The sequence below is a fragment of the Ceratosolen solmsi genome, unplaced genomic scaffold (genome assembly GCF_000503995.2).
Source record: "Ceratosolen solmsi marchali unplaced genomic scaffold, CerSol_1.0 scaffold13, whole genome shotgun sequence".
Classification (NCBI taxonomy): domain Eukaryota; kingdom Metazoa; phylum Arthropoda; class Insecta; order Hymenoptera; family Agaonidae; genus Ceratosolen; species Ceratosolen solmsi.
The window spans coordinates 8,190,363-8,214,222 of NW_011948418.1; the positions used below are offsets into that span (position 1 = coordinate 8,190,363).

A 23,860-nucleotide genomic window follows, 5' to 3' on the forward strand; every position below is an offset into this window, starting at 1 on the left:
AATCTCGTAGGATCGCGCTTCGCTTCATCTTACAGGTGCTGGTTATCACCCAGGCAACACCCCAAAAAGTAATATACATTTTCTTTTTCACCCAGTGCATTCCAATCTTTGATTCTCTTCTTTGTCAATAAGTCATAAAATTGATAAAAAAATGACGATCTCCGGTCTACGTTTTAAAACCGGACAGCGTAGTATAAGAATAAAATAACATCCATGATCATTCGGTAGTTTAATAAACAGTCGATAAATAAATAAATAAATAAATAAATAAATGGTATTGGATAATTATACGTAGAAATAAGAAGAAGAAACAACATCGATCATCATTCGGTAATAGAATCGGTAATAAATAAATGGTATTATTAAATTATACGTAGAAAGAAGAAGAAAACATGTTTATTCTTTTTGCTTCTTTTTTTTTTTTTTTTTTTTTTTTTTTAATATATATATATATATATGTGCGCGTGTGCGTGTGCGTGTGCGTGTGCGTGTATGACCCTGACAGAGATTTCAATTAGTTTCGAGTAATTGTAGACTAGGATGAATCATTTTGGGGGTGAAGATATATCAGTAGTCTAGAATCCGCTCTCTTTTTAGGGCACAACAATGCACGAGGGTGAATCTCAGGTGGTTGGCAATTTCGACCAAAAATAAATCTGTTCGTTTATTAGGAGCGATCTCTATAATGCTTGCTAATTGCTTCTCTGATCATGTACACGGCGTAGCGCGCACTCAGTTTCTCTGTTGACGTGCGACGTTACGTTACGCATCCCCTCGCGTACGCCACCCCCGGAGCTTCGAGTCGCTGGGGCGTTGCGTTTCATACTCCGACAATTCCCCTTTTCCTTTATTTTTTTTTTCCTCCTATTCGCTCACCCTCGTTATACACTTGCATTTGGTACCTGCTGCTCCGAAAGGTACACGGGTGCCACCAATAGGACCCCGGTTATAATACTACATAATGGGAGTGACGTGTTTCGGCCAACGCGCGTCCCGAACTCTTAATTCTCTCCCCCCCCCCTACTCTTCCACCCATACGCGCGCGTGCGCGCACCCATGCAATATATTAATTATGCATATTATCAATATATATATATATTCGCACACATGCAGAGATTCAGACGTAAACTATGCACAGCTACGATGCATACGTAAATATGTGTGCGCGTGTGCTTATGCATGCGCACCCGCAGAGAACGTACATATCTTTATCTCTCTCTCTCTCTCTCTCTCTCTCTCTCTCTCTCTAAAGCTGTCTTTTTTTCTGTATATCGTGTTTCTCACTCGGAGATTATATTGAATGTAGCTCGTTGCTCACCTGCGGGAAAAAGAAACTTGTGTCTCAATAAAAAATTATACAGACGAGTGTCGCATAAGACAACCTTTTAAAGGTTAGGTTTCATCTGACTATTTCTCAAATCCGCGCACGTCCATTAAAATAAAAAAAGTAGTCGTTGCTTCGATGGTCGTTTGCGAACAACGTCGGCGATAAGAGTTCGCTTACGACTGATGTTATACGCTTTCTTACATTCTTTAAATCTTTTCCGTCTGCTACGACAGTCGTCAGACATCCGATATCTCGCACCGTTCTTTCCTACTACACTCGAATAATGTTTATTAGGTAAATTGCAATTTAAGATTTTTCTTTCATGCTATTTAATACTGCCGAAGGGGAATGACCGGGCTCGTATGACAATACTAATTAAAAATAATGATTATCTTAATTTAACTAAAAGTTGTTAATTAAGCATTAAGATATTTTTCTAACCAAAATTTTATGTATTATGTATTGGAAGAAAATTATATCAAACTTATTTATTTACGTAATTATCATTTTTCCATTTAATACTATTAATGCATTTTTTCATAATCAATAAATATAACATCAACATATGATTAATTACGATGTAGATGTTTTATTTTAAGATAAGAATCTCTTTAATAGACGAGCATTGCCCTTGCTGTACACGAAGACAGATATTATTGACATTTGGATAAGAGACACAGGAGTTGCTATGTACATCTATAACTATAGTATACATTTATGTATGTGAATTGTAGAGCCATCCCTACAGAAACAGAGAGGACGAAGTGGCGGTGATACGTCTTACACAGAGAGAGGTGAGGGAGTTATTGCCATGACTACGACAGGAGCCCAGTATGCTCTAGCAGCATCCGCTGGGGCTGCTAATGGCGGGGGCAATTCCGCGGTGGGGGTTGAAAGCAAACCGAGTGTCGTCGTTGTTACTACTTCTAATTCCAATGGTAGTGGTAGTGCTGCCCAGTCACAATCCGGTCGAGGTCAACAGTTAATCACAGTAGTTACTAGCGGTGATCCTTCAAGCCCAAATAGTTTACAACCCATTCAGGTATTTGTAATAAAATCATAGCAATTATTATATAAATTAAATTATACGTGTGATTGAAGGTCTTTGTGCAACAGAAATATCTTTATTCTTTATTAATAATACAGTTAGAAGATATTTTATTCTTTTAATAGCTATTTTTACATATTAGATATTTTTACATACTGTAATAAATAATTGCAATGTAGATAACAATATTAATATCAAAATATGCAATTTTCTAATTAATCCATTAATATCTGTTATGCTTAAATAATTATCTGTCGTGATTAAGCTTTGATAATAAAAGTGATAAGATATAATGTAAAAGTATGGAAATTCTTATAACAGCATAGTGTTTCTCCTTTACTGTTGCCAATATTAAATGAAAATTGTTTTAAATTTTTATAACGACGGAGCTTTATAAATGTTAATGATTATTATTTAGCTGCTGGTTCAAGATTCTTTGGATGCAACTGCTGATTCGTCAAATGGATCGTCAGGCACACAAGCTCACGTAACAGCACAAGTAGTTGTTAATACAACGCATTCTGGTCAGCACACGCTTGTGGATTCTGATTCTGCATCGACATCGGCTGGTACAATTGTCAGTAGCTCGCCGCATTATATCACTGTTACAGGTAATTTAATTGAACAACAAATATAATTTATTTGCGCTTAAAGTGAAGTATACATAAACTTGCATAAAGTATCAAAGTGTAAAAAAAATATATGCATCGTAATAGAAAAAAAGAGAAAAAAATTATATTGGGGTAGTAAATATGATTATTATGGTACTGCTTGTTAAATGCACATTTCTCACTACACACTGACTTTGCTAGGCACCAGTGATTCGCCATCATACGCCTCCCTCACAACAGCTGTAGGTGAGGGAAATCATTTTCAACTGCATAAAATGTTTGCTGTTTCTTCATAAGCATCTTATTATATGATTTAATAAACATTTTTATTTTGCCCCTTTTATATTGATTGTTTATGAATAATGATGTGCACTTTTTTATGTACACTATATGCTTGATGTCATTGACTATTGTTAACGGATTGCAATGGTAATTTATAGCAATGAAAATAAAAAAATATATTATTGTTCCAGTGCCGGGAGACGCTGACGCCGTGGGTTCCGAATCGGTTACTCATCCTACTTATGTTCAATATGTGGAGGGCGATGGATCCACGTACATACCGGCTAATGGACAGATGTAATTATATACTATTATTAAACATTATCCGTCTTATTGAGAGATAAACAGTAAAAGTGATCTCTGTTACAGGACATATCCCGTGTATGCAGTTGGAGAGGCGGGAACAATGTACACTCCCGCCTCCAACCAATATTACACTTCAACTTCCACACCAGTAACCTATGCACAAGTAAGTTTTTCTTAACTTCAACGTCCTTCCGAAAACTACTGGAAAAGAAGATTGCTTAACATTTTAATAACATTACGACAAGCAATTTCAAATTTGCTAGGCTTTTTTTCTTTATTTGTATTTTTTTTTTGTTTTTTTTTTGGGTTTTTTGTTTTTTGTTTTTTTTTTTGTTTTTTTGTTTATATATATATAGTTCAATAACATTGCCAATTGTGCCATTAAAATGTGAAAGCAACTAAGTGTGCTCATTGTACGTTTGCAAAATTATATTGAATATTTAATTAAGGGAATGCATTCTAGGTCACTGGCTCAAGCACAACGACAGGGCAACTTTTGTCGCAGGGCACTGGAACGTACTTGATCCAGCAGAGTGTCGTAGACGGAGATCCCACAACGCACGCTTTAATATCGGCAGCGGCTGCCGCTCGCACCAGTCCACAAACCGAAAGTGCCGTAAGTACACGCTTATTCTGATCTCGGCGATGCCTCGTAAGCAAAGAAAAGGCAGAGAGGGAGAGAAAGAGAAAGAGAAAGAGAATAGAGAGCGAAGGAAAGAAAAAATAATAATAATAATAATAATAATAATAGTAAGTTTAAATAAACGTAAGACATCACATGCAACAATTGGTAATATCTAACAACGATTAACTAAGCCATTAATATAATAAGAGTACGCTTTAATAACGCATAAAAAATAATATCAATTGGCCAGACAACTGCATAACTGGCAATCGCTTAACGAAATAACCATAAGAGGCCTTTGCTTAATTCGCGTTTTACGTGGTAAAATGATTGGTGGACAGCGTACATTACTCTGGGACTGATTCCGCCGGCCGCAATCGGTGTACACGTGAAATCGGGTTTCTTTCATAGGATGCTGTTGTTAGCGGGGGTGGAGGGGCATACTTGATCAGCGGTAACTCGACGAGTGCTCCTGTCAGCGTGGAAGATGCGGCTACCGCCGCGGCGAATATGACGCATGCCACTCGGGTCTCCCAGGCCACCGTAAGCCATACTACTACTCATACCCCATTTGTTAGCTCTATTTTTAAATTATTACTTTGCCTTTAGTTAACTAATACAATGCCTTGTGCCGTATGTATTGTTTTCATTATGCTATATCGCTTCTGCCATCTTTTGCTCATTAACTTGGTGCACCGCTGTTCATATCGCCTTTGCTATTTTCTCATTTTATGTTTGTTTTTGTTTGTTATCAAAGCTTCTTCTTTCTGCGCATTTCATTATTACAACGTGACCACGTTTTTATGTTAATGTCGAGTAAAGATAGAATAATGACAACGAGTATGTGGGGATTTAATGGTACGTAGACAAGAATGACAAATATTAAATGGAGGGAGATGAAGGAACGTAAATCACGAGTGAACGTGGCTGAAATTTTTAATTGAAAAATGATTGAGCCACAGAAGTTATTCATCCGTAGTTATTAACGTCTTATACACAACTCATTATATTCTCATTTTATAATGGGAAAAACATTTATGTGTAGTCAGTCGGCAGGACAATCAAGTATAAGCAGTGAATATTAAGTAAATAAATTATTGATTTATTACAGTTAAATTTTGCCCAACTTTTGTTCGTCTTAATTGATTCCTTCAAAAGCTTTACTTTTTTTACTTTATAATATATATCGCATAAGTTTTTAAAATATTCATTATCTATAATTTAATTTTATAAATAATTTATCATTATATCTGATATATTTCGATATCAAAAAAATATGCCTAAGCCGTTTCAAGCAAATTCCAGCCTTGTATATCAAGTTTGTATTTTTTCTTTTCTTTTAATTTGAAATATTTATGCTTACTTTTTATATAACATTGTTCCTAATGGTAAAAAGCTACATATATCAGTAAATGTTGTTATTATTCGTACAAAAATACTGTTATATTCGTAAAATTTAATACGTATCCTTTTAAAATATCTTTTAAAATCACTTTTCCCATAATACCTCATTTACCATACTTAACATTAAAAATGATCTTATCAAATATTTTACTTGAGATTTTCAGATGGATTAATATCTTTATTTAATCAATAAAAATATTTTTTAACAACAAAGCAGTCTTTTAATAATGTTGTATAAAATTTAATAAAGTTTTTTTTTTTTTTGTTTGTTTTTGTTTTTAATCAAACCATTATGCATACTCGTTGACATATTATTCTAATGAAAATAATTACGATGGAAAACAATTTTCTTTGAAAGTAAACGAAACTTTCAAAAATAACTTCACCATTTGTTTTGTTATACTTAAACGTCGATATTAGAACATTCACCTATCTATTTATTTATTTATTTATCCGTTTCTTTGTAAAAATGTGCACAAGTGTGGTCGATATACATTACGATAGTAAGTGAAAATTCTACAATAAAATTCTTCTGCACGTAGGTGCAATGGTTATTGGAAAATTACGAGACAGCTGATGGAGTTTCGCTTCCGAGATCAACATTATACAATCATTACCTCCGCCACTGTTCCGATAATAAATTAGATCCTGTAAATGCAGCTAGTTTTGGAAAACTCATTAGATCTGTATTTTTGGGCTTACGCACACGACGACTTGGAACTCGGTAAACGTTTAATTTAAATTTATTTATATTATTCATAATTGACGACCAAGGAGGGTAGTAAAATTGATTATTATTTCGATTGCTTTAATGGTCATATTTACATCTCGTAAATTTTATTGGACACGTGCAGTCGTGTGAAGGAAGCATTGAAAATCTTCCCAAATTTGCCGATATTAACGATCGATTAATATATTATTATTTCCCATACAAAACGATGTTCAATGGTATTCTTAACAATGTATTGGAATGATTATTTCAATCGTCTTATGATATTCAATATTTATGCATAAAGCAAATGAATGAAATTAACTTTAAATTGAAAGATGTAGAACGGAATTTTTCATAATTACATAAGCACGATCGACGAAAAGCTTATATTTTGGGAACGAAATCACGGGAAATTCAAACGGAGCGCCTTTGACTTTTCTAGGGGTAACTCAAAGTATCATTATTATGGAATCCGAGTAAAACCGAGCTCGCCTCTAGTGATGCTTAACGAGGACGGCACGTCGCGTCAACAGACGACTTCCAATTCCCAGACGAACAAGCGAATAAAGTTCGTAAACCAGAAACAGTCGGAGACGTCGTATGAGACGAGTTCTCAGCCGAACAACACGAGCATCACCTCGAACGCGTCACCACCTCAATATCATCAGTACCTGGGCGAGGCGAGTTGCGCCATACCTGAGTTTCCGGAGATCATTGTCGGTCACGGCTCTAGTCTACCCGAAGATTGTACCCTCGAGGATATAGACACCTTCCGTAGTATATACAGAGAACACTGCGAGGCCTTCCTCGACGCTGTCCTTAACTTTGAGTTCGCGACCGTCGAGAGCCTCTGGCGCGAATTCTGGCGTAGCCAAGATAATAACAACGGTGACGAGTGCGAAGAGGAGAAGTATTTGTCTAAGTAAAGATTTTAAATAACTCTATTTGGATAACTTGACGATTATTGCACTTATTATGCAAACAGTTGATGTTTCAGTATTAATTAATTTGTATGAATGCAATTAAAACAAAATATATATTGACGAATTTTAGTATCATAAGCAAAAATTGAATGATTAGATTCGTAATTATCGTATTACCGTTATGTACTTTTACCTTTATTCACAGTTTATGATAATAATTAAATTTTAATTCAATATAAAATCATTCAAAAATAAATATTTGCTTTTGATAAGATGCATGTAAATTGCATTTAATTATTTACACATTCAATATATATATATATTAATTTTAATAATAATAATAATAATAATAGGAACAAAAATTTCACTATAACAACTTTGTAAATATTACATAAAAACTAAATATTTGAATTAAAATATCGTTTTTTTTTTTTTTTTTTTTTGCATAGAACAAAACTTTATCAAATGTGTAAGTGTATCGAAGTACAAGATTTTATCAGAAGAGTCGATTATACATTTTATCAGAATCTTGTCGAAGTACTAATGCCCGACGTTCTAAGACCTATACCAAGTGAGTATTTCATTATTAGTTTATCTTCTTTAAAAAAAAAAAAAAAAAAAAAAAAAACTAGCTTATTAAATTCATACATCACTTATCAGGTCCTCTAACACAATCCATTAGAAATTTTGCAAAAGGCTTAGAATCCTGGTTAACTTCAGCTATGAACGACTGCCCTGAAGAGATGATGCACATTAAAGTTGGTAAAATTTTACGACATAAATAAAATATAAACGAAATAGCTTCTCATCGAATATCATTGGTTATTTAACAGTTGACGGCTGTATCAGCATTCGCCCAAACCTTGAGAAGATACACGTCCTTAAATCACTTGGCTCAAGCAGCTCGAGCCGTACTTCAAAACAACAGTCAGATTAACCAAATGTTGGCGGATTTAAATCGAGTCGATTTTCATAATGTACAGGAGCAGGTATTTGATTGATCCTTTATAACTGCGTTAATTCAGCCCTTTAACAATATACTAATAAATGATTTAACTTTAGGCTTCTTGGGTTTGCCAATGCGATTATGCAGTTGTGCAACGTTTGGAAGCAGATTTCAAAGTAACTTTACAGCAGCAGAATTCATTGGAACAATGGGCTGTGTGGCTGAAAGGAGTCGTGACACAAGTACTTCAGCCTTATGAAGGCAAACCTACTTTTGCCAAAGCAGCAAGACAGTTCCTGCTTAAGTGGTCTTTTTACAGCTCAATGGTTATAAGGGATTTGACTTTAAGAAGTGCCGCTAGTTTTGGATCTTTTCATCTCATTCGCCTACTTTACGATGAGTATATGTTCTATTTAATTGAACATCAGGTTGCTATCTCCACGGGTACAACGCCAATTGCGGTAATGGGAGACGTAAGAATGTATTTTTGGATTAAGTTCGATTAAGAGCATACGCGCTTCATTTATTATTTTACAAATTAAACTTCTATTTTTACAGAAAAGCCAAAACTGCTCTATGATTAATATTTTTGGATCGAACGGGGGTAATTATTGATCTCATTGCGTTTGGACTCTTAATTAAATTTAAAGAAATTTTGAGGATGTCTTAATTAATAATAAATCAATTGCTTGCGATTACAGATGTGTCAAGCATTTGTCCAACAAAACGAGTGAAATTGAGTTAACCATGTACCTGGACCCAGTAGAGCTTGATTCAAAAATCAGTAGGTGATAAAGAGCATTTGTTAAACACAGTGTATTTCTAGCACGAAAGAAGCAGGCCTACTAACACAAGCTAGTCTCACAAATTGTAATTTTTTATGGAAATAAGCGACAACACAGTAACACCGAAACTTCTATATATTGCTCAAAGACTTGCTATCCGTGAAAGCTGCTTAATCAATTTATGTGATATAAGGAGTAAGAGTACACATAGTGCAAAGCCTTACGTGTGTTAAAAACGCACATCAACATATTTTTTTTGTTAATTGAATGAAAGTTACTATACCTTTTCGAATTGAATGATTTTAATGACTGGGACCATGAATGAATCATGTTCTCTTTTGAACAATCACGTTCAAATTAAAGTCCATCCTAATAACTGTCGTGTCACTGTAAATTAATTTATCATTGCTGTAAAAATATGAATTTTCTTTTTTTTTTAACTGTTTTATTTAATTATCAAGAAAAGTTTTTAATATTAGTATCTAAATGTTGATGAGAAAGTAAATAAGCTAAAGATAAAGCTCAATTGGAATTTCTTTTCATACTTTATTTCATAAGTTTTGCATCAAATCATTATTAAAAATCAATGGTATGTCTGATTTGCATAAAAATCATAAAATCCAACCTATTCATAGCTTGCGTAGATATTCCTATTCGATTAGAACAGATTACGATTAAGGCAATGTAAATGTTTTACTTACACAAATTACAAATAGGTTTTGAGCAACAATATTTTGTACCAGTCGCACAACAGATAAATTTCAAGAATGAATTCTTCTATGAAACGGTTTTTGAAGTACAAAACATTTACTGCGTTTCTGTAAATAATAAAACATGCAATTGATAAAATTGTTATGTTACTACAAAAAAAATTACGTACACTTATTAATTACAAATATATTTCAATTAATTTACATCAGCACCTTTAAAAAAGCTCCTATTGTAAAATAGAATCATAGCTCTTAATATATATTCAATGTATTTTGTTTATTTAGTACATTTCATAAGTCTTAAAGTTCAACCAAAATTTGAGTTTTTTTGAATTTAGCACTTATTTTACACTTACGCACATGACCACACATATAAAATATATATTTTTTATTTGTGAATGTGTGCGTATGTTTTCATATGCACTATAATACATACGTACACACGCGCGCGCGCGCGCGCACACACACACACACACACATATAATATATATATATATATATATATATATTTATGTATGTGTGTATACTATATACTTACAATTTCATTTTTCAAAGGTACTAACTATTAGAATTAGAATTAGAGCTTAATTCCAAACATCGAAAAACTTGAAAAAATGCCATTTATTTTTACAGTTGTAGTTAGCAGCTTCTTCATAATACTTTATTTTTAAATAAGACTTATTTATTAAGTACTTAAATAAAAATTTATGTTAGTAATAGTTATTAAGTCGTTGCAATTTTCATGCATACTTACTTTAATAAATTAACAAAATAACATTATTTATTAAATAAGAAGGCATTGCATACTAGTCAGAACTCCATAGGTTAAGCTAAAAAACAGGGATTGAATGTTTCAACGATATATTGATCGTGACTTGTAATTAATATTGCATTGTTATTAATTAATATACCTATAGGATAGATGAATTGTACACTCAAACATGAGAAAACAATTTCTATACTATAATGAGCTTATACATGTAAAAATATACTTAAGTGTATTTAATATAAGAACAGCTTATTTTAAAAATGGTTTGTACATGTTATTATTAGTAAAAAAAAAAAAAAAATCTCTAAAGACTAAAAATAAGAATTTTGTATGTGGATAGAAGACCAAAATAATTAATGATTTTCATTAATGAACATTTTTGAAGTATAATCTAAAAGAATTTAAAATAAAAAGAAACAATGGATATAATAAATAGTATACTACTTTAAAATTAACTTTCTTTCCACATAAATAATTCTAAATTGTGCTCTTAGACCACTCTACAATTTTATATATTTCATAAATGTAAAGGCAATAGAGACAATGACATTAAAAAGAAATGAAATATAGCCACATCGCACTGATGAATAAAAAGGATATTAATGATTTCTCTATTAAATGTAAACAAAACGGCCTTAAATTTTTTCAAATGTTAAACAGATAAAAATATACATGTCCTTGTAAGTTATAAAATAAGACATTAATAATCTGGCCTAAAAGGCGAAAAATACAAATATAAGAAAAAGTATCTCTGGATATATGATGTAAGAAATCGTTCATTACTTTCATTATTATTAGTAAACGAATAATATAATTTTGAGTGTAAAGAGTCTAGTCTTTATCATGATTTCACTTAAGCATAAATAATAACTTTTTTAAAAAATATTTTTCAGAGATATTTTTACGTATATTAAAGAACGTTACATCATTTACATGAAAATTTGATTAAAAATATTATTAATAATAGGTAATAAATATAGGAAATATTTTGATACTTCACGATTTGCACAAAAGTATAAATTAATAGTACTTACTACTTTAATAAATATTATAGTTTCGATTATTAACGTTATTTTCACTGAATATCACTAAATGTAGTTTCAAAAAGAAAAATTAATTGTAAGCCGATACAGAAGTTTTAAATGAAAAAAAATAAAAAAATATGTGAGTGTGCAAACCACAAAAGATTAAATAATATATGTTTAAAACTAAATATGTTGTGTTCTTGTAGTTACAATCCATATGTTTATACTTTTATTATAGTAATCATAAACTTTTTGTAATAAACTCTAATAACATTTTTGTTTTGTTTCAATTAATTTTTAATGTTATTATTACGTTTTACTGCGTTGCGTATTTTTTTTTCTTTTTTTTTTCAAATATATATTTTAATTTTAAAACTTTTCTTTTCCAATATTAGTTTCTATATTCATTTTTATTGTAATTATATTATATTAGTGATTTTCCATCTTATCTGTAAATAATATAAATAATAATTTTAACTTATTTTTCGACAACAGTTTAGATACGTAGGAATTGATACTCTAAATTGCTCGATTCATTACTAATATTTTAAAAGGATATAATTTCTTATGAAATTACAAGGTTTTAATTACATTATTTTAATGAATTTTCAAATGCATACTTTAATTTTTTTTAATTTTCAATTTTATAATCATATAATCCATTAAATCATTTAACGTTATCAGGAAATAAAAACTGATTTCAAATTATATATAAAATAAATGATTAAGGTTTTATCTTAAAAATATACAACGTGTTGTATATAATAAAAATAATTAGAATAATTCACATACACATCTTGTAAAATATTTACGAATACTCATTTTAAACAAATTTTTTCCAATAAGAATTTATTTAATAACAAAACATTTGAGTATTTTCTATTTACTTAACAATAATATTAATTCAGTCTCTTTAAAAGATATTACGATTAATTGTTGGTATTTTTAAATTAATAGTTTTTTTTAAATAACATTGTACAAAAAAAAAATCGTTTAGTTTTCTTTCAAAAGTTTTGATTTAAAATAACATAATTTGATTTTAGTAATCTTATAAGGCTACTTTATATATATATATATATATAATAATAATAATAATAATATCATAATGCATGATTAATAATGATACAGAGAAACGGAAATAAAGTTTCATTGATAAAGAAATAGAATGTAGAACAGGAAAAGTAATTAAGAATACAATAAGGGAAAGCACTAATGACAGTATGTGAAGTAGATAATTATAAAATTATCATGAAATTTTATTAAATTAATGATGCAATAATACAATCAATACTTTTTAATACCTACAAACATTTATTATAATAAAATTGTTGCTTTTTACTCGTGGACTCGAAAACAGCAACGAGTTAACTATTTATTTCGAATATAATGAATTGTGCGCTCTAATTGGTAATCAGTCACAATAGATTTGTTTTGTACAACGCTAGATTTTTTTATTAATGGAAATATTTTGAGAATCCGAGTAAGAAAGAGAGAGAGAGAGAGAGAAGGGAACAGATAATGCATGTGTGCAAATGTTCAATTTCATGCAAATGTCTCATTTGCCGATCGTATGGCTTAATTACAAATTATTAATGCTTTAATATTAATTTTATCGATTAAATGGTAAAGTAAGAATTGTTATAAAATGACATTAAAATTAACATTAATTGAATTTAAACGTAAAAGAAAAAAAATGATGTTCTTTGGTGCTGCGAGTGTTTGGTGTTGAGGATGATGTTACATTATTTAGATTAAAATATAATATTAAGGTCTGGAAAACCTTTTTATAAAGGTAAAATAATTAATTTTCAGCTAAATCATTACATATACATTTTTTATATATTGATCATATGTGTCCAAATGCAATTATATATATATTTAAAATAAATACTTAATATTTTGAATATAAAGTCTATCGAGGTTATATTATTTGTAAATATTAAAACTTAAAATGTAATGAATATTTGACATTTGAGTAAATAAATTTATAGAAATAAAAATTCATCATACAATTCTGATTTAAAAGCATTTTTATATTAAGAAAATTATTAACCGATATAGAAACAGTAAATAATCATACAAATAGGTTGTAATTGTAAATACCGATACTTTGTTATATGATGAATTGTATATTTCTAATAAATATTGAGGACAGCCATTATATATTAAAATAAAAGTTTTTAGCTTTAATTTCTAAAATAGATACTAAAACCAGATATGACAAAGTAGGGCTTCTTAAAGCAGCTATACAGATACTTTATTTAATTAAATAAAGTAGTAAAGACATTTTTTTTCTTTTTTATTAAAATATTGAATTGAAATGCCTGGTTCTTATAAAAATAAGGGAAAAATAAAAAAAAACATTGGTGTGTGATGTATTTATAGAATTTGAATTTTTAGATCTATTAGAATAACTGTATTTTATCTTTTTATAACATTTTTGTTTTATTATTTCATTAATTAGTTAACTTTTTTGTTTTCATAAAAAAATAGAATATAATGGCATTAGATTAGAAACCAGAATTCTAAATCATGAAAGTGATCTTGAGCCATTTATGGAAGAAAATACAGCAAAACAATCAAATATTAATGATATAGATGATAATTTGCCAAGCACCGTTACATTGCTGAGGACTCCAGATGGTGGTAAATGTTATGTAGTGGGAACTGCGCATTTTAGTATCGAAAGTCAAAACGATGTTTCAAGGGTATGAAAGATATAGTTTATATACAATATAATTTCTACAACGCATTAATACAAATGAGAATTCATTTAGATAATTCAAGCCGTACAACCACATATAATTACAGTTGAACTATGTATGGATAGAATTGACATTTTGAAGTTAGATGAAGAAAGAGTTCTTAGAGAAGCAAAAAATCTTAGTTTTAGTAAGTATTGTCTTAGTTTAGTGAAATTTAATCGGATGGCATTTAAATTCATAGATTTGATATTTTCACAGATGACATTATATATATTATTAAAGAGAATGGAATGAATAAAGGATTGCTGTTTATTTTAAGTTTTAAATTAATAGCTTACCTTACAAAAATTCTTGATTTAGCACCGGGAGGAGAATATCGAAGAGCTTTAATAGAGGTAAGAGTATTGCAAATGTTTATCTTTTTTATCAAATTATTTATTACTTATATAATAATTGGCACAGGCTAAAAAAATTCCAAACTGTCTTATTCATATGGGTGATAGGCCGATTAAAATAACATTTGCTAGAGCATGTGGTTATTTGACTTTGTGGCAGAAAATCAAACTTGCTTGGCAACTCTTGACACAAAATATTTCAATCAGTCGAGAAGATCTTGAGAAATATAAAAATCGAAATGTCGTAGAAGAAATAATAGTTGATTTAGCTAAAGAGTATCCTGTTTTAGAAGAAGTTTTTATTAAAGAACGAGATATATATTTAACATATTCGCTTCAGTTAGCATGTAAGCCTAAAATTGGAAAGCGTGGGGAGTTAATACCAGCAAAAGTTGTAGGAATTATTGGTATTGGACACATGCTGGGAATTGTTCAAAACTGGGGAAAAGTAAAAAAATGTCAAATACCGTTAATTATGAGGTAATTATTTTTATTTTTATTGCATTGCACGAAATTTGTTAATTGCTTTAATCAATACAAGAAAATTTTTTGAGATTTTTCAAAAGTAACAACTCCTTTATTACCTTTTTTTGTTTTATAATGCTTTTAATTTTTGCAGTACACCAGCAACTTCAGTTTCGAGCAAAATATTAAAACTTACAGCTAAAGTATCTATTATTGGTATTATTATTTATCTAGTATATAGATTTATTTCACTACGTTACTATTAGTATTAGTAAATACTATTAGTATATACAAGTGCGCTACTATTGTTTAATCCATCGTTAGAGGAACTTGTTAAGGTCAGTAGTAATTTATGAAAGAGCTCGAATAAAAAATTTCAATATACAAAGCTTTGCATTCAAATCCATTATGTTTCAGCGTCTATGTTTTTATTAAAAATTCTTTCGATACAATTAGCTTTTAATATTCGTTATCGAGAATAATAAGCATGGGCGCAACATCTTTTACCGACAACTATAATCATTTATTATCAGATATTATGTATATAGATAGTAATATTCCGGGTCCCGGGATTCAGATAGATGATTTTGAATCGCAGTTTTCAGTTGGCTGCTCTTGCTATCAAATTTGCAACGACGATTGCTCTTGTATCAGATATACTCGGAATTATATCGATAATCGACTGATATTTGATAACAAAAGTTCTATTATTGAATGTAATCCTAGTTGCAAATGTATGGAAAATTGCGGAAATCGATTAGTTCAGAATGGTCCACTTGATTGCTTAACAGTAAAAGTAGCTACTAATACTCTTATGGGCTTTGGCCTTTTTACAACAAAACTAATCCAAAAAGGGCAGTTCATTTGCGAATATGCTGGTGAAGTTATTGGTATCGATGAAGCTAAACGAAGATTTGAAGAGAACAAAATTCAAGGTCATATGAATTATGTACTCGTTGTTTCAGAATTTATTGGAGAAAAAAGAATAATGACTTGCATAGATCCATCAAAATTTGGAAATATTGGACGATATTCGAATCACAGTTGTCAACCGAATGCCATGCTCGTGCCTGTTCGAGTTGACATTATAGTACCACGGCTCTGCTTATTTGCTATCAAGGATATCGCATTTATGGAAGAAATAACGTTTAATTATGCGGGAGATGTTTGTACATCTAATCAGAATTTTAGCGAGACACCATGTCTATGTGGTTCTCTAGCTTGCATTGGATATTTACCGCATTGTCCAGTTTAAAAAGAAAAACTATGAAGTAAAATATATTTATAAATGTCATTATATAATTAAATTCAAATAATATTTTACATTCGGTGGAAGAATTTCTTTTGTATAAATTTAATTTTAATTGATAAGATTGTAAAAGTTTTTACAAATCTTATAATTCTTGTAGTGATGCTCTTTATAGGAATCCGTTGATTGAACAAAAAATTTTAATTTTATATTTAATTAACTATCAGCTGCAGCAATGAAATACAATAATATTATGAAACTAATGTGATAATAATATTTCTTAAAGGACTTTAATGGATAAAAATAAATATAAAAATTTTTGAAAAGTATTAATAATGCCAAATATATTTTTGAATAGTACTATTTTTTGTCTCCCTCTCTCGCCTTCCTTGAAATATATACACACATATATATATATATATATATATATATATATATGCGTGTTTATACACAATTCATGTATTCATAATTTTAGAGGAGGTTCATACTAATCTACATTATTATATTTATTATCCCCTTGTCATGTTCTAAGTCATTCGGTTATTTCACAACGAAGCAAGGCGTTTGTCGCTCAAATCTTCAAAAATACCTTCCCTTTGTGCTTATATGAAATATGTAACAATTTGTTGTGTCTAATAAATATGATGTAACTTTACTAACAAACGAAAACATTTAGTTTATTGAAAATTCCCCCCGTGAATTCCTCGTTCTTAAAATATAGAATTCCCCGAAATTTCTTTCACCTGCATTTGCCAATATCATTAAACGCGTAAATCAATAATACAACTAATGTAACAATTTAGCTACAAACAATGTCCTATATATTTCGAATGTAAGCAGCACATTGCATACGTAATATGACATGTGTAGAATTCAAGCAATTCTATACTTTGCTATACTTTGTAACAGCCCAAGTGTCCAATAGTGCCTTCTGTGCGCCTAATACTTTAACTTGGCTATAGCTATATACTCTTATTCATATCCGAATACATAATTCTGCTTAATAAGCATAACAGTTCGAGAACTTCCTGTTCTGTGTAACAACAGTTCGCATAAGCAGATAATACGTAATGAAATTGATAAAGCGTGCCAGTGAGTTACGTGAGTAACAAATTATAATGCGTAGCCACTGTCTTCAATGGTAAACGGAGAAACCTTCTTTTGTACTTTATATGTACAAACATCTGTGCATACAATGTTCAATACATGTTTTTAGTAGTCTTAGGCATGTAGTACAAAATTTTGAATATCGCTCTGTTATTAGAATATTCTAGTATGGCAGATAATAGAAATCCAAATGAATTGTAATTATAGCCGATTGAATAACGATCATTAAAGATAACTACGTTTAATGAACTAAAATACGTTTCATAAGATAATTAAGAGCATATATTTAAATATAATAAGATATAGTAAGATGAAGAAAGTAGTCGAAATGATCGGCGAAAGGAACTGACTGCTACAGTCTAGTTGATCGTAATTATATTTGATTTTATCTTTACGAAAACGTTTAAGAATTTATAAGCACCAAACTGTATATGCATTTAGGAAAAGCTACAAGTCCATTTAGTTTAATGGTATTGCTCGAGCTGAAACACTTAAGCCGCTTAAAAGTCATGAACAAAGAAATTAAAAAAATTAACACATCTTCCGTAGTTTTTTGTTAAGATAAATTAATACGTAGAAGACATTGATTGGTCATTGAAAGAGACAATCCCGTAATTATATTTTCGCAAAATTAAATGCATTATGTTAAATATTAACATCATCACTATCAAAGTTTTACTCAAATTCAAATTGAGTGTGAAATTACTTAACGACGATGCATTTATATACAAATATTGCAAATGATACAAATAACGAAGGGAAATGATTATGATGACGATATATCGAATAAAAGAAAAGAAAATCCATCATATCATAAATTCAACATATCAATTTATTTTAGTGAATAATAAAAATATGTAAGAACTGTATTTAATATTAAATATTCAATTACACAAATTAGTCTTTAAAAATATGGCAGCAAAAAGATTCCAATAGTGCACTTTAATAAATATCTGTATGTGTGTGTGTGTGCGCGCGCGCGCGCGCGTGTGCGTGTGTTTGCGTGCGCGCCCGTGCATGCGTTCGTACATTCTTAGATTATAATATACTATTTTAAAAGAATAATTTTTTGATTTATAGTGTTATTATAAATGTTATATTTTTTGGTAAATTTCTAAATAAATTATTACTAAAAGTATACAGTTAATAATTCAGTTGGACTTATCTTCGAAATATTATCATTAAAATATTACCGAACTCAAATAAAATATTATCGAATCCATGTTAAATGCATAATATTAAAAAAATAATATGTAATAGACTTAGAAAAAGAAATATCAATGAGATAGTATGCGATTATAAATAATAGATCGTTCGATCCAGTATACTAGATTTAAATGACAATGACAGGGATCGTTACAAATTGTATGTAAATAATTTGTGAAATGTGTATAGATCGTCAAAAATATTTTTGTTATTAATAAATTAAGAATAATTAATATATGATTTAGAAGTTATAGTTAATGAACCCGTTAATTTAGTTTAAAAAAAAAAGAAAAAAAAAACTATAAACACTATTTAAATGTTTTTACAATTCTTTTAATGGTACTTGATAATTTTTATAACGTTGTTCACGGAGTCGAACTTACTTTTAAAATATTGATAATTATAATCAATGTTAAAAATATAAAAACTGTATTACAATATTGTTTATTTCTTTAAATATCCATATAACATTTTGTATTCAAAATGCAACATAAAATTATTCTCCTTTATATTCAATTATTATTAATATTGTGTAAGTAGAGATATTTTTAAATATCTCATCATAAAGTGAAAATTAATATAATAAATCATAACGTCGATTTATTTTATGATTATCGGCATTCTTATATTTCAGGTATTTTCCAAGCCAATTTCCGGTCCGCACAAGCATCACCAATAATTGGCGATTTTCGATCGGTACAAATTAACGAATTTCCCTATGTTGTTTGCCTATCGGCATACGTACCTGGACGTTCTATGAGCGATAACATCTTCTGTTCAGGAACACTGATAGCGACGTATCATGTTTTAACGGCTGAACAGTGTTTCGAAAATATAGGAAATGATCCGATACAAATAATATTATCAACTGGTGATTTGACACATGGCACTCATACTTTTCCATTATGGTGGATATCCTATGATATGTGGGCTCACCATTCGAGATCACAAATAACAACAATATACAATAATATCGCCATAATAAAAGTAAATTCATCATTGGTTTGAAATATTTAAAATCCAATGCTCAATTGACTTTAAACTTTCATATAAACGCATTAGAGGATGAAAGTACTTAACTTTCCTAAGACACTTAAAAATAAAGCATATTGTTGTTGTTGTTGTTGTTGTTGTTACTGTTGTTGTTGTTGTTGTTTTTTTGTTTTTTTGTAGATATTTGGAGTGACACCGTCACTTCGCATAGCTCCACTATCGACAATATCACCATTGCGTTTATTGGAGGGATTTCGTGCTGAGTTATGTGGATGCAGTGTACGAAATGCTAATGCCAATCCGATAATGATGCAAAAGGCGGAAGTGAGAATTCTAAAGAGAGAGACCTGTGCGCATATTGTCTCAGAACTTGAAGGAGTAGAATTGGTTTTCCCAGACAATTATATATGCACTAACGCAAATCCAGTTGTGCATCTTGAAAATGTTAGTAGCCTCTTATTATTGGTATCGACTGATTTGATTTTTATACAAGAGATAACTTAGTCGAACCAACTTATTTAATAATTAATTTAAAACTCTTTTTTACATTTATGAATGCATTTATGAATCATAACGATACTTCGGATATTTCGCATCGACTGTTGTTAAATTAATAATACGTTTTATAATAATGAATTAATAAATGACAGAAATTACTTAGTCGACATGTGATAAATGATATTTAAAACTTCAAATTAAAAAAAGAAATAATTAATGTATACGATTCAGTTTCTTCATTCTAATTCATATAAATAAAAAAATAATATAAAAAGTTTGCATTCTATATATGACGTATGTTAAAAAAAAATTATAAATATCTAATAAAGTATACGCACACGCGCGCAAGCAGAGATTAAAAAAATTTATACATAATTTTAATTTAAATCAAAATTTTATATTTTATTTTTTAGATTTTTTTATTAGCATATTATTCTAATGATTATGTAATTACTATCCGAATGCAAAGATTTTTCAAATGGAATATTAAATAAATATTTTAACCTTAACAATTTAATAATTTTAATATCGGTGTAATCAGGTAACTACTAATTCGATATTTTCGAAAAAGTTTTTTGTAATAGTATATCGATATATGTATATATATGTTTATATACATGTTTATATACGATATATATATATATATATATAATATGTATATATGTAATATTATATTTCCCTGTAGTGTACAGTAATATAATATATATATATATATCATTTTATTAGTATAGAAATCTTTATTTTATTTTCATGCTATTGAAATATTCAAAAGTATTTTTTATTCGAAACGTTAGTCGATGCATTAATTTTATCATTATTAAATATCACGTTGATACTAAAAGAATTTTTTAAATAAAAACTAATATTTAAACAGCTAAGCATAATTCATTATCATATTTAATTACATTAGTAATATTTAATATAATATTAGTAGTAGTAATAAAAATGGTATCACTTAATAATCGCAACTTGTCTAAATATCTTTAAAAATTATTTAATTTTATATATAAATACGATAAATGTCTATACATTAATAAGTCTATGGTGGCGTATGATTAACCACGTAATTACTAAAATTCAATTCAGAAGTCGTAAAAAACTTTCGCACAATATAAATTCATGACGGTCTTTCGGTATTTCATAATATAACAATTACAATTATAGGCGCTCAAATTATTTGCGACTTTTTTTATTTTATAGAAGGACAAAGGTGGCCCAGTCCTATTTTTCGATAGCCTCATAGCTATCAATGTTGGGACGTTCCCATGCATGGAGGGAGCATATAATGTTAACAAAGTAAACGGGCACATTACCGTCGACCATTACAGAGTCTTTATTTATGATATGTTGAACTATTAGTATAGTATTTATAAAAAAAAAAAATGTTGTAAAGCATGTATAAATAATAATATGTGCAAACTATAATATTGCGATTCTATAGTATTATGCATATGCGTGTATTATGTATTTAATTGTAATTATATAGTTTTATATGTAGTTTATAAAATCATATTTAAAAGCAATAAATGAATAATTTTATAAAATTATAATGGTTTTCATAAATTTTACTTATTTTCCTAGATGTCAAATATACTTATTTGACGGGTAAATATAGCCAGTTGTACATATGCGCGAATGAAACGAAATACAAGTAACCGGGACATTATTTTTTATATAAATTATATCAAATTTGACATAAATATAAATTACAAATGGATTGCGTTGTACATTATTATTGAGCAAACGAGAAACGGGATGCACGGAATGCACGGAATGCACTGACGATGAGTGAAAATCTTACGCAACAGTTTTAAGTCCTTCAATTTTAAGGATACTGAAAAGTATATTTAAGTGAGTTCCAGTAGTTTGTATTGCTTTATTTGGTGTATCTTCTACGAATCTTTAATCACATAAACATTGGAGTAGACAACGAGTCGAAGCATGGGAGTGAGATTTATATTTTTGTCTCGAAGGAGAAAATGTATTTTAAAGATTCATTGAAAAATATAAAATCTACAATACACATAATTATATATATATATATATATATATATATATATATTTTTTTTTTCATGATAATTAAAATAAATGAAATATTTATGGAAAAATATTAAAATCAACTAGGTGAAATTAGAATCAGTAAATTTATTTAATTCGTGTAAAACTTTATATAGTTATTTGGCGTATTTGACTCTTTATAAAGATTTGACAGACAATTTAAAACGAAACTGTACAATACATGCATCTTGTTAAAGCAAATCAAAGCTATAAAAATACAATGAATGGGACAAAAAGTACGTGATTATAAAGATTATATTTGATGAACATAAATTTATCAGTGTGATTATTCTATTAAACAATATGAAGTGAAAAGCCATAGAAAAATAAGTACACAAAAATAATAAATAGCATATTGCCGGAACTAAATCGATAAAAATGCGCATTAAAAAAGCTATTAACCTTCTCCGTAATATTGTTGATCTTTTCCTAACGAGTTGCAACAAGCAATTCAAAATATTCAATTTAATTTACACGATAAATTCAACAATTTCAAACGAGTTATGTACAACGAAATGTACTATACTTGTTTTAATGAATTAAAGGAGATATCTAACACATACATGTGCACAAGTAGAGTTTCTATTCTCTTAATAAATTCCTATTAATGTGTATGTAAGTACTTATTGTTATGGATTTTAAAGTGATTATTAATAATTTCAACGTTAATATATGGAACCAATAATCACCTATGCCTGGAAAATCATATCAGCTTAATGTGAGCGTGATTACGATTGTCATGAAAATATCTTTTTAAATTAATAAATTATAATTTGATTGAAGTATCCATTTCTTTATTCGGCACATTTATAAATTATAAGATCTCAAGTATTTACTATTTTATTTTATGTTAAAATTGTAAGAAATAAGTACGATCGTTTACCGTATGAGTTATTCACGATAAAAGTATCGTTTATAAAATGTAAAAGAAAATAATATATTTAGAGAAACTTTTCGAGCTATCTATATAAAAAATATTCGGCTGAATATAGTTTTAAATTGTCCAAATACATTTATTAGAATTAAAATTATTTTAAATCCTACTATTATGATAAGTTACCCAATAAAATTTGATACCAATATATTAGAGAAGCTCCAAGTAGTTTGACTATGTATATATATATATATTTTTTGTTTGTGTTTACTCGATAATAAAAGAACCATTACAATTTATTCTATTATTATTGTTCTTGTTTCCAGTAATTTTTGTAAATTTAACAAATCCATTTATTTTTTGTTCCTTTACTTTGATGATATAATATTCACTACATTGAAAATCATTCCAATATCTTTGGATAAAATATTTGAATAAGTATTATAAAGTATTTGCAAATTATTCTAGTGCTAATCACGTTAGTCATTTAAAGTTTTTCTACACTGATGATTGTAGTAATATCATAAGTTGAAACATATATCTCGTTATTTTTAAATTTATTGTTTGCAATGGTCTAATAAAGCTCGTTGAATGCTTTGATAAATTGACTACTTTGTTCCATAGTTACATTACTAATTATAGATTTTTCTGTTGACATCATGATAAATAAATAAGACCAAAATATATGAGTACAGAATCGATAAAGATAAATTGTATGCCTATTTCGTTGTATAAGAACTATTTTGATTATTTTCAATGCTGTATCAACTTAACGAACGCCATAATTATTACCCATCAAAATTACATATTTTATTATTTAGATTTTATATTATGAAT

General features: G+C 28.9%; 4 protein-coding genes across 4 annotated transcripts in view; all 4 read left to right on the forward strand.

Annotated features, from left to right (window-relative positions):
• Rfx (regulatory transcription factor Rfx) overlaps nucleotides 1-9,350 on the forward strand; it is a 21,829-nt gene extending 12,479 nt beyond the window's left edge. Inside the window, exons 2-15 of the mRNA XM_011497320.1 lie at nucleotides 2,062-2,369; nucleotides 2,794-2,986; nucleotides 3,460-3,565; nucleotides 3,638-3,737; nucleotides 4,038-4,190; nucleotides 4,611-4,742; nucleotides 6,146-6,327; nucleotides 6,758-7,237; nucleotides 7,688-7,809; nucleotides 7,899-7,996; nucleotides 8,072-8,227; nucleotides 8,301-8,657; nucleotides 8,743-8,788; nucleotides 8,886-9,350. Of these exons, the coding sequence (XP_011495622.1) occupies nucleotides 2,062-2,369; nucleotides 2,794-2,986; nucleotides 3,460-3,565; nucleotides 3,638-3,737; nucleotides 4,038-4,190; nucleotides 4,611-4,742; nucleotides 6,146-6,327; nucleotides 6,758-7,237; nucleotides 7,688-7,809; nucleotides 7,899-7,996; nucleotides 8,072-8,227; nucleotides 8,301-8,657; nucleotides 8,743-8,788; nucleotides 8,886-8,929 (2,477 nt within the window). The 3' untranslated portion in view covers nucleotides 8,930-9,350. The remainder of the gene's footprint in view (nucleotides 1-2,061; nucleotides 2,370-2,793; nucleotides 2,987-3,459; nucleotides 3,566-3,637; nucleotides 3,738-4,037; nucleotides 4,191-4,610; nucleotides 4,743-6,145; nucleotides 6,328-6,757; nucleotides 7,238-7,687; nucleotides 7,810-7,898; nucleotides 7,997-8,071; nucleotides 8,228-8,300; nucleotides 8,658-8,742; nucleotides 8,789-8,885) is intronic.
• LOC105360426 (traB domain-containing protein-like) lies at nucleotides 8,932-15,078 on the forward strand. Its single transcript, XM_011497321.1, has 5 exons — nucleotides 8,932-8,968; nucleotides 13,967-14,181; nucleotides 14,251-14,365; nucleotides 14,437-14,573; nucleotides 14,641-15,078. Exons 1-5 carry the CDS (start codon nucleotides 8,932-8,934, stop codon nucleotides 15,055-15,057), a joined length of 921 nt encoding a protein of 306 aa, XP_011495623.1. The 3' UTR covers nucleotides 15,058-15,078.
• A 390-nt stretch (nucleotides 15,079-15,468) lies between these two features.
• On the forward strand, nucleotides 15,469-16,346 carry LOC105360223 (histone-lysine N-methyltransferase SETMAR). The gene has a single exon (XM_011497068.1). It carries the CDS (start codon nucleotides 15,526-15,528, stop codon nucleotides 16,291-16,293), a length of 768 nt encoding a protein of 255 aa, XP_011495370.1. The 5' UTR covers nucleotides 15,469-15,525; the 3' UTR covers nucleotides 16,294-16,346.
• A 2,894-nt stretch (nucleotides 16,347-19,240) lies between these two features.
• On the forward strand, nucleotides 19,241-21,450 carry LOC105360427 (uncharacterized). Its single transcript, XM_011497322.1, has 3 exons — nucleotides 19,241-19,587; nucleotides 19,774-20,037; nucleotides 21,292-21,450. Exons 1-3 carry the CDS (start codon nucleotides 19,357-19,359, stop codon nucleotides 21,448-21,450), a joined length of 654 nt encoding a protein of 217 aa, XP_011495624.1. The 5' UTR covers nucleotides 19,241-19,356.
• The last annotated feature ends 2,410 nt before the right edge of the window (nucleotides 21,451-23,860 follow it).

Excerpts from the sequence above, each read along its gene's own strand:
- LOC105360426 (XM_011497321.1), top strand. The coding sequence starts at position 8,932 with ATGTACCTGGACCCAGTAGAGCTTGATTCAAAAATCA. Across the intron at positions 8,969-13,966 it reads AGAGCTTGATTCAAAAATCA|AATATAATGGCATTAGATTA; the intron begins GTAGGTGATAAA and ends ATAAAAAAATAG. Across the intron at positions 14,182-14,250 it reads GTCAAAACGATGTTTCAAGG|ATAATTCAAGCCGTACAACC; the intron begins GTATGAAAGATA and ends GAATTCATTTAG.
- LOC105360223 (XM_011497068.1), top strand. The coding sequence starts at position 15,526 with ATGGGCGCAACATCTTTTACCGACAACTATAATCATTTATTATCAGAT.
- LOC105360427 (XM_011497322.1), top strand. The coding sequence starts at position 19,357 with ATGAGCGATAACATCTTCTGTTCAGGAACACTGATAGCGACGTATCAT. Across the intron at positions 19,588-19,773 it reads ATAATATCGCCATAATAAAA|ATATTTGGAGTGACACCGTC; the intron begins GTAAATTCATCA and ends GTTTTTTTGTAG. Across the intron at positions 20,038-21,291 it reads CAGTTGTGCATCTTGAAAAT|AAGGACAAAGGTGGCCCAGT; the intron begins GTTAGTAGCCTC and ends TTTATTTTATAG.